The sequence below is a fragment of the Pipistrellus kuhlii genome, unplaced genomic scaffold (assembly GCF_014108245.1).
Source record: "Pipistrellus kuhlii isolate mPipKuh1 unplaced genomic scaffold, mPipKuh1.p scaffold_m20_p_13, whole genome shotgun sequence".
Classification (NCBI taxonomy): domain Eukaryota; kingdom Metazoa; phylum Chordata; class Mammalia; order Chiroptera; family Vespertilionidae; genus Pipistrellus; species Pipistrellus kuhlii.
Window position 1 is genome coordinate 48,965,631 of NW_023425438.1, and position 15,043 is coordinate 48,980,673.

At 37.0% G+C, this 15,043-nt stretch overlaps 1 protein-coding gene across 7 annotated transcripts in view; it reads right to left on the bottom strand.

The window, feature by feature from the left end:
- ZC3H6 (zinc finger CCCH-type containing 6) overlaps positions 1–15,043 on the bottom strand; it is a 48,279-nt gene that overhangs the window by 6,058 nt on the left and 27,178 nt on the right. For 3 of the 7 annotated variants that reach the window (XM_036436006.2, XM_036436004.2, XM_036436002.2), the window contains exons 5-11: positions 10,284–10,417; positions 6,222–6,338; positions 5,545–5,656; positions 4,725–4,834; positions 4,090–4,343; positions 3,086–3,558; positions 2,027–2,260 (exon numbers count right to left, since the gene is read on the bottom strand). In XM_036436006.2, coding sequence (XP_036291899.1) covers positions 2,027–2,260; positions 3,086–3,558; positions 4,090–4,343; positions 4,725–4,834; positions 5,545–5,656; positions 6,222–6,338; positions 10,284–10,417 — 1,434 coding nt within the window. The remainder of the gene's footprint in view (positions 1–2,026; positions 2,261–3,085; positions 3,559–4,089; positions 4,344–4,724; positions 4,835–5,544; positions 5,657–6,221; positions 6,339–10,283; positions 10,418–15,043) is intronic. The other 4 variants (XM_045580985.1, XM_036436007.1, XM_036436005.2 and 1 more) reach the window with 3 other exon arrangements.

Here is a 15,043-nt window from a genome sequence, read left to right on the forward strand (position 1 = left end):
CCTCTTAGTATGAATAGATCAGTGCTCACGAAGCAAGCAATTGTGTTTAGGGTGGGGATGTGTCTTAATATAGAATACACTATGTCACAATAGCAAAAGGTTTTATTGGTATCTCAGGGTCTAAGAAAACTAAGTCTAGATTCTAAGTCTCTTTCCTTCTTCTCTTGAACATCCAGGAAGCCTAGAGCTGGGCTTGCAATTCATTTTAAATATTTCTGTAGAGTAATGTTCCTTACAGAAGTCGTTACCTGACCCAAAGAGGGAAGATGCTATTTTATTCTCACTTTCATATGAACATATTTAATAAGCAGTCAAATCCCTTTTGGAATGAGAATGAATATAGAACAGAAGGAAAGTAGAACAGCAGAGGCCAACAGGAAGCAAATATTAGGAAATGATGAGTAACAGCTTTTTATCAAGAGACAGATATGATTTATATAAGCATTAAAATTTTATAAAAATCACCAGTAATATAATATTATAAAATTTTATATAATCTAGAAAAATGATTCTCTTGCTTATGGAAATATAAAACTCTGTAAGACTATAAAAAATTGACTGTTAAATGGCTGTTTTTTAAAATTAAGTTTTAGCACTTAAAGGAATAAATACAAATTGTACAGGAAATTAAGTTACTAGGTATCCCTCATTTCCCTGTGATGTTAAATATATTGTAGAATTAATGTTACCTTATTTGAAAATATAATGACTATTTATGAAATAGCTTGTAGCTACCTACTGTTATAGTTTAAGATAGTTACTAATAAATTTTCTGTTTAAGGATGGCCACCAATTTTGTAATTCATAAGAACTGGATGCTTTAAACTTTTCTCTCCTTGATAAAATTAACTAGATGCTGTACACTTATTAACATTGAAAACACCAAGGTAAACTTAGTGTCTCCATATTATCTTTTATCATGCACCTGAAAGCTCCTTCAACCTGGTCTGCGGGATCGGGCTGTCAGCTCTCTGACATCCCTTGGGGGTCCCAGATTGTGAGAGGGTCAGGGCCAGCCTGAGGGACCCCAGTAGTGCATGATCGGGGTTGGGAAGGAATGCGGGAGGTTGGCCAGCAGAGGGATTGCCGGAAGGCTCCAGGGTGTGTCTGGTCCCTTTTGCTCAGTCCTGATCAGTCGGACCCCAGTAGCAACCTAACCTTCCAGTTAGAGCATCTGCCTCCTGGTGGTCAGTATTCATCATAGCAAGCAGTTGAGTGCCCTTAGCATATCATTAGCATATCATACTTTGATTGGTTGAATGGAGAACTGGACACTTGGCATATTATGCTTTTATTATATAGGATAATATTCCTTAATAATAAAGCAGAATCTGAAGTATATAGTCTATGCCCATAAACATTCCTCTAATAACTAAATTGGTCTACAAGTCAAAATTTCTGAACTGGAAGATGTCTTATTCCTTTTCTATTTATTGTCTTCCAAAATAAAAAGACCTAATAGCAAGTCTGCTCACTCCAATTTCAGATCTAATCACTGGTTCAAGTTAACCACCCTGCAACTAATTGCTAATATACCATGGCATGGAAACCACAAACAATCCCCAAAAGAGAGGAGCTATGAAGTAAGCTGGAAATATGATGGGTAGTTCAGAGAAACTAATTTTTCAAACTTTAATCTATTCAAAACCATTTTATGAACTGAGTGACCCAAACAGGTGAGATGCTGTATCATAACATGTGACACATCTACTAGGGAAATGCAAATCAAAATCATAACGAAGTATCACTTCATACCTACACGGATGGCTAAAATAATTCCAAAAATAGAAAATAAGTGTAGGGGAGACTATAGTGACATTGCAACCCTCCTACATTGCTGGTGGGAATGTAAAATGATGTAGCCACTGTGGAAAAATTTGGTGGTTCCTCAAATAGTTAAACATAGAGTTAACAAATGACCTGGCAAGTTCACTCCTCGGTATATTCCAAAAGAATTAAAAACATGGACTCAGACACTTGTATGACACTATTCTTTGCAGCATTATGAAAAAATAACATGACATACCTTCTTCTTTGCTGGGTGCCCTCTGAGGTTGGTTGCTGCTTGGTTCTTCATCTTCTTGGTATTTCTGAGTAAGTCTGACAAAAAGAGCTCTCTGCACCGCAGGGAGGAGACCTGGTGCAGGCAGGGGGTCATGGCCTGTCATGCTGCCGCTGCCATCACACCCACTCCCACGGTTAGGTGAGTCTTGAACAATGGGAGGCTGATGCTGAGCAAACTCATCAGGCCACATCCCATCTGTGCACGTAATAAAGAAACAGACACTGATTCAAGCACAATATTCCACAATAGAGTACCACTGTGAGTTCAAAGAAATTGAAGCCCTAATTAATAATCACATTTGATTAGAAAATTATGTGAATGCAAATATTTTAAAAAGTTTTTAAAGCCGAAACTGGTATGGCTCAGTGGATAGAGCATCAGCCAGCAGACTGAAGGGTCCCAGGTTCGATTTTGGTCAAGGGCATGTGCCTTGGTTGCGGGCACATCCCCAGTGGGGGGTGTGCAGGAGGCAGCTCATCAATGTTTCTCTCTCATCAATGTTTCTGGCTCTCTATCCCTTTCCCTTCCTCTCTGTAAAAATCAATAAAAAATATTAATTAAAAAAATAAATCTTATAGAAAAAAAGTTATTTAAGTTCTATTGTTACAATGTTTAGTTAAATTTAAAGCCTTCCCTGGTACTGGTCAGTGGTTAGAGCATGGGTCCATGATCTGAAGGGTCTCAGGTTTGATTACCGGTTGAGGGCATGTGCATGGGTTGCAGGTTTAATCCTGGCCCTGGTTAGAAGACAACCAATCAATGTGTTTCTCTCACATTGATGTTGTTCTCTTTCTCCCTCCTTCCCTCTTTTTCACTCTCTAAAAATCAGAGGAAAAATATCCTCGGGTGGGAATTAACAAAAAACAAACAAACATATTTTAAGGTCTCAATTTTATCACATTTTACTTAGGTTTATTTGTCTTCACTTAGTTTTATTTAAAACATACTTTCTTATCATTCTTTTACTGAAAGATAGGACTCCAAATATTTAGCTTCAGTTATTCTGAAAGGTAAACTTACCACTAGAGTTACTGGGTGGCTGAAAATTAGGTGCACCATGCTGAGAATAGTAATTCTCATAAAACTCGGCGGGGTTTTGTAGGGACTCATAACTGGTACTGAGCTGCATTTCACCAGAACCTTGCAGGTGTGATGAGCCTGGAGAATCATGCTTCTCTCTGGATACTGTAAAGCCTGGGCAATGGTAAGCACCACTCATACTTGGTACTGACAAAGGTGCATCTGGTTGCATTACTCCAGCTCCATGCGGACCAGGTGGCAAAGGTGGGCTCTGTGGCACTTGTAGGCCAGGCGGTCCTGCACATGGATGATGTCTAGGGGAGCCTGAGTGCATCACAGGAATACTGTGTCCCTGAGACATACTAGGTTCGGGACCTGGACTTGACCCAGAGCTGTAGATATGCTGATGATGTGGGCTGCTTTCCTGAAACTGTGATCCTGGTGGTGAGTCACTGTCATAAAATGCTGGTGGTCTGCAGATAGAAAGAATAATATTTCTTAGTTCAAAGAAAAGAGGCAAACAAGAATGTCACATTTTTAAATGGTTACATGTGTTTTCTATATCAGAAGAGAATAGTCTGTATCTAAGAAGCCATTTATTGCATAGTACCTATAACGGGAAGTACCAACATGTGCATCCTGCCTTTGTTTTAGCCCAAAGTTTTCTAAATTGCTGATTAACGTTTGTTCTAAATCGTATTCATTACTGCTTTTGAAAAACGCAGAAAGTACAAAGATAAATAAGAAACACCCCTAATCCCATCACCCAGAGATAAATGTTTTGACTGTGAGGAGGTTTTGAAGCTGGCTCAGGTTTCTAAAGAGAAAGCCAAGAGGAGGCAGCAGAGGACGGGGACAAGGAGGACGTGGGAAGGAGCAATCAGGTGTGTGCCAGACAGCTGCTACCGCTACCTCAGCTTACATGATTAACATGGACCCAAGTTAGTTTCTTAATAAGAATTTCTAGTGAGAAAATGCCACAGTTTTTGAAAATTTTAACTTACTTCTTCCCAATCTTATGAGCTAAGTCCACAGTAGGTTTTACAACTATTTCAAAGAGAGATGGAATTTTCTTGAAATCATCAGAGAGATCTGCCTGGAAGTCCTCCTCAGGATCAGAGAAGGGGAAGTGCTCCGGTGGGGTTGGCAGGAGCCCCACTCCCGGCGGTGGCTTGGGAAGGGGGGTTATGCCGCACTTCCTAAGTTCTTCTAACTCTCTTTCATCCTCATTTGTGGGGTCCTCTTCAGTGTTCAAAACCTGAAAGTAATTGGCAAAGATTACCACAAAAAACAAACTATAGTCCTCACACATTTAAAACTGTGAAGACTTCAGCAAATTAGTTCTATTAATAGGAAAATTTAACATTAAGTTGCATGGGTCACACACAGCTAACTCATTTTGATAAAGAGAAAGAATGTCAAGAGGTAAAGGATATTTCTCCAAGTGAACTAGCTTTTTGACTGCAGAACAAGGATCAGAATAAAAGATTCTTAATTCCTAGCCCAATATTTCTGCTTTTGTAAAACAATGTATCAATGAAATAACAAATCCATGACTTATCAGCAGTTTTATAAAACATGATTCAAGTCAAATGAATCTATAGAGACTTAACAATCAAGGAACAAAAACATTACTTACTTTGTCCAAAAGTTTCTTTGTTTCTTTAGTTAAATCATCATGTGAAAATTTACACTTGTCTCCTTGGTAACATTTTGCTCCACTATGATAGAACTTGCATGGAAATTCATGTAAATAAAAATATTAAGGAACAGACCAAATGAAATAAAATTCTAATATTTTCAGCCAAAAAACAAAACTGCTGAATCAATAAGACTCTATAATTATATACTGTACTGAATTTCCTATAATCACATCAGATAATTTATTTTAAGGTGAAATATTTTAGTTATATAGCAAAATATTCAAGAATTTTAAATCTCTCTTACTCTATTAAAACTAGAAAACAATTTTAAAAGAAAAATATTTATAATGGTTACAATATTTATAATGTTTATGCAAACCCTGTTATTTTCCACAATAAAATAAAATATTATGCAAAACAAACACATTTTATAGCAAGAACTCATACCTATTAAGAATAATAAGCTTGATATGTCATGTTAAAGCATGTATACATTTTTGGGGGACACCCTGTATTTTGCCAACTCTTTCAGGAAGCACATGCTATTGAAATACTTATAAGTGTATATTAGATACAAAGTACCTTTATTTCACAGATTTTTTTTCCACAGGGAAGTTATTTATTTCATTTCCCTAAAGAATAAAAATCAGCTTGCCCTTCTGAAGTACAAAGGGTGACTAGACTTAGTTTATGTAATGTGTTGTTTTAAATTTAAAACCAAACTAGGCTTTCTAGGTTGTACTTAGGATTTTTCAAACCCTCAATTATTCTTTCAAACCTCAATATTTTGGTTAACATAGTTTCAGTAAAGGATATTATGCATGTAAATGCAGTTCTCCCCCTTTGTACAATATCCTTGTAAATAAAATCTGCAGATCTCTTTCCTCTTCTCCAACTCTGCATCATGATCAAATTTACATTGATCTCCCTGTTCCAAAGAGAAAAGAAAGGAGGAAACAAAGAGAAAAAAAAGAAACAGTTGAATTGAATTTTCTCCATGGCATTTCATAGTGGAACTACGGTTACATCTTCAGTCTTTAAATAATGAGCTAATAATTCAAACAATTCCTTAAGAGTTTTTGCTCAAGATGGTGGGTGTGGTTACTAGTATCACCACATCTAGCTGAGCCACTATGGGGACTAATTTAACCATCTGATGTGGCTGTGTTTATAATGGGTCAATAGGTAACTACTTTCTAGGGTTGCTATAAAGATTCAAACATTTAATATTAGTAATCCACTTTGAACAGTACTTGCCACACAGTCAGCACTGTATTCATTAAATAAAATCTGATTTCAACAAATTATATCATTATCCCAAAATATAATTAAATGAATTCTGATGTAGTATTTACATGAGTTACATTGTGAAGAACCAGTCTTATTACAACTAAATGAGAAATGAAAAAACTACACCCCACCCCCCAAAAAAGATTTAAATTTAAAAGAGCATTTTGTAAATGAAATGATTTATGATATCCCTGTGAATTTACCTTAATACATCTCCCTTCCAGAAAGTATTTACAGATTTGTTTTCCTTTGTGTTCCACTGTGTGCTGATTAATAAATTCCTGAGTCATCACCTTCCATTTTTTCCCTGGTTTATTATACTGCAAGAAAATTTTTTTATTTAAATGCAACATATATTACATAGTTATTAAATTGTACAGTCTAATGAATCTGGAAAGCAGTTCAAACTGACTATTAAAAGTGACAAGATGGGACATTCTGAGGTTACTCATTTATTGGAGAGAGATGCTTCTAGTGAACTGTTTATGCTACTAGAGTTGCAAAGAGCCCTATTTCTATGTTAAGGAGGATGCAAAACTACATTTTAAAGCATAAAATCATGAAGAGCTTGAAAATTAACAATAACACTCAATTTTGGCAAAGAAAGAATAAAATATAGTGTTGATAGGTATGTTATAAAAGACTTAGAATTTCCATGTTTGACACAGAATTTGTACTTTATAGGATTATTCTAAAGGAATTGTCAGAAAGGCACACAAAGATTTATTCATAAATATAACAACAGCAGAATTACTTACATAGTAAAAAACAAACAAACAAAACCCTACCACACCAAACAACCCTAGAAACATTCTACACATCTAAAACAAATCACAATTTTATAATAAAAATATAACCCCACATTTAATAGTATGTCTCTAGATGAATCCCTTAAAAATTAATTATTTTGTACTTTCTTTAGAGAAAAAAAAATCCTCAGTGAGGATGTATTATCTTTAATTTATAAATTAAAAAAAAAATTAAGAAAAATAGTGTATGATGGCAAATCTCACAACCCTATGTTTTCCTTTGTTCTCAGGCGCCAACTTGACTTCTGTGAGTATAAGAAGACTGAATCATGACAGGGGATGGTTCTTGATCGTGCTAAAGACACCACTCATGTGGCCATGACGTAGCACTGTTCAGTGAGCACCTCGCATGCGTGTGCCCAGTGCACTGTAGAAATGCAGTGACTATTTGCTCTCCTGATTTGATTCTAGTTTTCCCTCAATTTACTAGAGAACAATGTTGCACATTTTACTAAAACAGGAAGTTGTCTCAAAGCAAACACTTGGAGCAACAGATGGCTAGATTTGCACTTGATCTTCAATGCTCACAGCAGAACTATCCATTTTACTGTAAAAATTCTTTTAAAAAGCAAAATACTAAGAAAACATAATCCTAGAGGTTCTTTTAAAAAATATAATTACACTTACATTGCCCTAGGAAAGAACAATAAAATTGTGAGTACTTTACTCTTACATATCACTGAAAATATCTATGTAAATTTGACTTACAAACGTTTTCTATTTCTGGTTAGAACAAGTAGGTATAAATGACCAGCTCACATATGCCATTTGTATAAAGAATCATGGCTATAATGAAACAGACAACTGAGAGAGTTCATTAATGCAAAGCCAGTGAGCCAACCTGAGAAATATACTCTGAAATTAAACAGTAAAAATATCTAGTGATTTATCATCAAAGAACCCCTTAAAAATGCACTAAGTAGTTACTAGGCTTTATTAATTTAATACTGTATGTACCCTCATTTTGTCTCTTTCTGTCAGTCTATGTTAGTTTTTAATGATATACCTCTGTGTTTTAATAGATGATAGTAATTTTTGTTTCATTTTCTAGTTTAGTTCTGCTTAAATATACTGAGTAGAATTTTATCTCCGTATAGATAACTATGAGAAATCTAACTATAATCAAGGTATTCTAGAAAATGTAAGCAACTTTAACATACACAATTTTAGCATAAAATAAAGTGCCCAGAAAATCTGATTTTTTAAGTTTGAGCCTACAGAAGGACCACAAATTTCTTCTTATTAAGTAAAAGCTGAAAGTATGGCAGAAGTCGCCAGTTTATCACCCTCACTGGACAGATAATGACAACTGCAGATTAGAGAATTTAGTGATTTACCAAAAGTCACATGGCACATTAATAGCTCTGTACTAACTCATGCATCTCTCAAGAAAACAAACACTTAAGAAAGAGAGAGAGAAGGGAAAGGTGGAGGGAGAGAAGAAAACCCAACCCACTACTGGGTCATTTAAATTTACCCTAAAGCATGTGTTATATTGGTACAAGGAACAAGAGCATAAAAGATTTTTAAAAGTGTATAAGGAAGGGGAATTGGAAAGATCTACCAGGAAAAGAAGACGTATTTATAGAAAATTTAATAGCTACTATAAAGTCTAAACAATTTTTAAGAATTTTATGGCCAACAGAATAAGTAATAAGTCTTTAAAATCCAGGAAAAGTTTGCTTATTCTGTACCCTTGAGTTTTCAAGAAAATTAGTGCAGATATGCAGGTACTCCTGAACTCATTTGGCCTCTGGGGCTCTCATAATTCCTGAGAAGACTAGGATGAAAGTGGATCTATGCCGGCCACTCAGCATGTCTACCCAAACCTGGATGGGTCTGAACATAAGCACTCTCACCCTTGTTCCCAAGATCACAAAAAGAAATCTCTCATGACATAAACGGACAGTCGATGACATATTTTAATCTCAATATATAAAAAATAATAGTCTAAATATGATGACTGAAAAGGAATTTATTCTGATTTTCTATTACATGACAAAGAATCTTTTAGTTGTAGGCCAGATCTGTAAACATTTAAAATGTTAGTGCTCAAAGGGGCCCTTACAGTTAATTCTGCATGTATTCTCATTTTAGCAAACTGAAGCTCACAAAGACAGGCAGCAACTTGCTTGAAGACATGCTTTCCTGGAAGCTATTTCTTCCCAGGTACAGGGTGTAGGTAATGCATGTAAAACTTACTTAGAAAATATTCATACTAATTTGGTCTAGGGAGTGCAGCACATTTTGGAGATCAACTGGTATAGAAGATGGACAGGCAGGTTAGAATCACCCAGAAATCCTAGGCTTGTTTCAAAGTTACTATTCCACGGACCATGAACGAGCTTATTTGTGCCTAATCTGCCCAGAGCCCGTAATATGTCAATACTGACTGAGAATCCCTAAGGGAAAAGTAGTATGTGCAGAGTTTCACAAATTTATCTGGGCCTCAACTTCCTTTTTAAGGCCACACCTACTAACATTTCCCTAAGTCAGTGGTCGGCAAACCTCAGCTCGAGAGCCACATTCAGCTCTTTGGCCCCTTGAGTGTTCTAATACCACTCCTTCAAAATAGACTCACCCAGGGGGAAAACCGACTTCTGCGCATGGGCCACGAAGTTTCAATTGCTCTGTACGTGTGTGCCTGCATGTATTTTGTGGAAGAGCCACACTCAAGGGGTCAAAGAGCCGCATGTGGCTCACGAGTCATGGTTTGCCGACCATTGCCCTACGTAGTATATTAAGGAGTGCATATTAAGAAATCTTTACTCATTATCTTTAAGCCCAAAGATCAGAAAATCAAGCATTTTAAATTACAATATATTGCTATCCTCTTGCTCTCACTAAGGTTGCAGCCTTATAACCCACCCTTGATCTGTGAATTCAGTCAGACCTCACTGGACCTGAGGCAGAATACAGACTATAGAAAGTAGCTAGAGTTGAAATGTACACATCTGAGTTCAAGTTAACATATATGTATTTGATATCTATCATAGATAGGTAGTTCATAAATTCATCTTTCCAACCATTTATATCTCCTTTTCTTCTCTTTTAATGCTTTTAACTTCAGTTAGCTAATTTACTAATCTCTTCTTGGCCCGATACATATTGAGCTATTACCATTTTATTGCCATTTGCCTCTGGCGTAGATGACTACTAGGAAAGGAAAGCCCAACAGAGAATTAACAAAACATATATTTGCTTTTCAAATATATCACTGCTATTTTGAACTGCTTTGAAACATACCAGTTTTATTTCAAAGTCACCTAAATTTGGATCTCTATATTAGAATCATGACTAATTAAAAGACAATTACTTTTTTGGAATTTATTTGTACTCATTTGATCTGAACTAAGAATGATTCATTTTACTAGAAAAGTAGCATTAAAATCGAATGCTTTATTAGTAGCCAAATAGGTTAAGCTAATCTCCTCATTATGTATAAACTCTCAGTACCTCGTGAAAGTCATCCATTCCTGAATACATACTGGGTCCTTTACTGACTCTTCCCCCACGGTCTTTGCGTTTGATTTTCTTCAGCAAACCTCGTCCACGACCAACATTAAAACTTTTAAGCCTCTGTTCAGTACCTAAAAAAAGTTAAAATGTACTTCAAGTACTATAGAAAAACAGCACACCTGTCAATATATTAGTTTATTAGAAACAGCTGTTTGGTGTTTTTTTTTTGTTGTTGTTAATCCTCACCTGAGGATATTTTTTCCCCAGTGCTTTTAGAGAGAGTGGAAGGAAAGGAGGGAAAGAAGGGAGGGAGGGAGGGGAAAAAGAAAGAAGAGGGAGATAAATAGGGAGATAGACAGATAGATAGATAGATAGATAGATAGATAGGATTCATCAACCAATGTGAAAGAGACATATTCCTTGGTTACCTCCAACCAAGGATGGAACCTGCAACACAGGTCTGCCCTTGACCAGGAATCGAACCTGAGACCCTTCAGTGTGTGGCCGATGCTCTACCCACTGAGGACACCAGCCAGTGCAACACCTTAGTTTTTAACAGTCTAGAATGTACAGTGCATTTTTCTCCTCTAAATTCAATGAAAAAATTAATTCAATCTTTACATTTTAAAACTTTCTGGGCACTGCTTCTTATACTTTTGTTTTTTAATCCTCACCTGAGAATATGTTTTCACTGATTTTTTTAGACAGAGGAAGGGAGAGAAACTTTGATGTGAGAAACACTGAGCAGTTGCCTTCCATACAGGCCCTGACTGGGGACTGAACCCCAACTTTTCTGTGTACAGGATGATGTTCCAACAAACTGAGCCACCACGCCAGGCCTCTTTTGTTTCTTAAGGGATGTTAACAACATTAAGGAAGACAAAGAACAAGTATGTACATGGATGGAGAAGTCAAATCCAGTTTCATCCTTTTCAATTTTCCTTAGAAAAAGCAATTAACAAGGCTTTCAGTTTTTCAGAGAATTAAATATTATACTCATCTCTATGTAAGACATTGTAGGTATTAGTGGTTAATTTATAGCGAATTGTTTCTATTGATAATTTTTAGTACATAACACATATATCTTCAAATAAGACTTTTATGTCTTTTACTTTTTAAAAAATATAATTTTAAAAATTGATTTCAGAGAGGAAGGGAGAGAGAGAGAGAGATGGAAACTTCAATGATGAGAGAGAATCACGAGAGATGACCTCCTACACACCCCACACCAGGGATTGAGCCTGCAACCTGGGCATATGCCCTGACCTGGATTCAAATTGTGACCTCCTGGTTCATAGGTTAGGTCAACCACTGAGCCTTGCTAGCTGGGCGACTTGTCTTTTACTTTTGAAAAACTTGCTATTTAAAAGCATCTATAAAGATAGCCAAATAGCAAAAAGTATTTACTAGGGTGGGAAGTTAAAATACAAAATGATTTCTTATTTTATCAAAGTCATACTGTACTAATACATCTTCTAATGATCTTAAATCTATAAAATAGCCAATAAATACGTGGGGAAAAGTTTTATCTCATTAAAATAAATTAAAATTAAAAAATAACATACTGATTTTCACCTCAAAGAACATTGTGTGTAGGGACTTGGAGAGTATGGCATTTTCACACACTAACAGAGATGTTATAAATAGGTACATCACTTTTTTAGATATCACCTTGCTAAATGAATAAAAAAATCTTCAAATATGTGGCTATGTCCTTTGATTCAATTCTACATTTTAGATTTTATTCTTAAGAAATATGTTTGCAATACATTGGTGGAGACCTGGGGCCTGGGGCCTGTGGCTGGGGGCCTGGAGGATTGTAAGAGGTTTATGGGAGAAAAAAGGGGACAAATGTAATATTTTCAACAATAAAGATTAAAATAAATAAATAAATAAATAAATAAATAAGAAAAGAAATATGTTTGCCAAGATGTTTTCTAATATATGTATAAATATGCAAGATTAACCACAGAATTTTAAAAAACTGGGTGCAACTTAAATCTCAAATAATTACTATCAAACAAACCTAACAATTAGTTAGACAAATTATGGTATATCTACTTTGAACAGAATGCAGGCATTAAGAGCTACTCATTAACATAAGAAGTAACAGTGGTGGAAAACAAATTACCTCAGTATAAATAGTTTTCATTAAAAATAATTGTCAGGGAGGATCCAAGATGGCTGCGCCCAGGTGAACACCTAGCCGCAGCCGCACACAACAATTTCAATAAAATACAACTAAAATGTAAAACGGACATTGCCCAGAACTACAGGAAGGTTGACTGACTGGAAATTCTACAGCGAGAAGCAAGGAGAAAACCAGAAGGAGGTGCGGAGGAGCTGGAAAAGCCCAAGGTATGGAGACGCGGCGCGCGGAGAGGACGGAGCCGGAGAGGAGGGAGGCCGAGTGCCTGGCGGGCGTTCCCTAGCGGAAAGGAGATAAAACTCTGACTGTGCTGGGCCCCCAACTGCTCTGAACCCCAGTTCTAGGCCAGACCCCGGGGACTCAGGCTCAGCCATAGGGAGCCGGGCTGTAAGGCGGAACCCCTGGGAAGTGGCGAAAGGAAGTCCTGGAGGCGCACACACTGCGTGCAGAGAAGGGACGGTCAGCTGTGCTGCGGGATTGCCCTGATGGGAAGGAGACTGGGGCTCCAGACTGCTCTGACTGCCACCTCCAACTCCACTTCCAACGAAACTGAACCCCAATACCGGGCTCATTGGGGGAGAGCATAGACTGTTTGGCAGCAGGCGAAAATCGAGGGCCCCTTTCTCTCAGAGGCACCGGCAGCGAGCACTGAAGGACCCGCATAGGGCGGGGCTGACGGAAGTCAAAGCTGCAGGCTCCACCCTGAAACCCCGTCCCATCTGTAACTGCGAAATGAGACAACAAAATAGATCACAAACGAAAGACATGGAGGACAAAAAGCGTCTGGATATAGAGTTCAAATCTATGCTTTAAGGTTTTTCAAGAATTTCCTAGAAAAGATGGATAAGACCTATGAGGATATGAAAAGAGATCAACTAGAATTAATAAGGAGTCATCAAGGAATGATAAGGGATCAACAAGAAATAAAGAATACATTGTCTGAAATAAAAAATATTTTACAGAGTCCTAAAAACAGAAGGGAAGATCGCAAGAATCAAGTCAAAGATTTGGAACATAAAGAGCCAGAAGACACTCCTCCACAGAAGCTAGAAGGCAAGAGAATCCAGAAAATTGAAGATAATGTAAGAAACCTCTGGGACAACTTCAAGCGAACCAACATCAGAATTATGGGGGTCCCAGAAGATGACAGAGAGCAAGATATCGAAAACATACTGAAAGAAATGGTGACAGAAAACTTCCCCCACCTGGTGAAAGAATTAGACTTACAAGTCCAGGAAGTGCACAGAACTCCAAACAAAAGGAATCCAAAGAGGACCACACCAAGACACATCATAATTAAAATTCCAAGAGCAAAAGACAAAGAGAGAATATTCAAAGCAGCAAGAGCAAAGAAGGTAGTTACCTATAAAGGAGCACCTATACGATTGTCAGCTGACTTCTCAACAGAAACCATGCAGGCCAGAAGGCAATGGCAAGAAATATTCAAGGTGATGAATAGTAAGAACCTACAGCCAAAGATAATATATCCAGCAAAGCTATCACTCAGAATCGAAGGTCAGATAAAGAGTTTCACTAATAAAAAAAAGCTAAAGGAGTTCATCAACACCAAACCAGAATTATATGAATTGCTGAAGGGGGTTCTTTCAGAAGAGAAAGTAAACAAAGATAAAAATTATGAACAACAAACACGTAACTATCAACAAGTGAATCTAAAAACCAAGGAAATTAAAAAAAAAAATCTGATGAACAATATTAACTGTTGAATATAATAGAATCAGAGGTATGGAAGGGGAGTGAACTGACGATTCTTGGGGAAAGGGGGAGGGGGGGCGTGGGAAAAGACAACATAAACTGTGCACCTATGGATGAGGACAATGGGGAGTGGGGAAAGGGCAGAGGGCGGGGTGAGAACCTGGTGGAGGAGAGCAATGGTGGGGGGGGGGGAAAGGAACATTTGTAATAATATGAACAATAAAAACTTATTAAAAATAAATAATTGTCAGAAAAATTCTAAAAGAATGTACACCAAAAATGTTCAAGTAATTATCTCTGGAAGTAGGGATTAAAATAATTTTATCTTTGGTCTTTGCTGGGTTATCTTGTCTACACATAGGAAAAGTTTTTGGTCATACACTCCTTCCATAATCCAGGAGAAAACAAATGTCAAAAATAAAGGTATCACTCAGTTCATTAACAGCACAAACAGACAGAGCCTGATGGAAAACCTCAGCAGGAAGAGGCCTCCACATTCCGGCTATTCCCACGTGAGTTATCTCCACACCACTGACCACTGACTATAAGTATGGCAGCAAATGCATAGACAAATTCCTTTCTCCTTAGTTTAGCAAAGCCTAGTTTCATATTTTTCAAAGGAATTTTGCTAGGAAATAAAGAAAGCCATAGAAATAACCAAATTTACTTGTAACTGACTGCTTTTCTCAACAATAATTAAAGGATAGATACACAGAGTTTGGGTGCCCACTGTTTAACCTCAGCCTCATCTTGCTCTAGTTTTCTTGAGCAGAACACATTGATCGAACATTTCTTAAGCTTGGTTCCATTTTTATGGGGCCTACAGTTTCTATGGTAACTTACCCTGATCTTTCCAGGGACCATGTGTCTCAATATAACAAATAGGTGATGACTG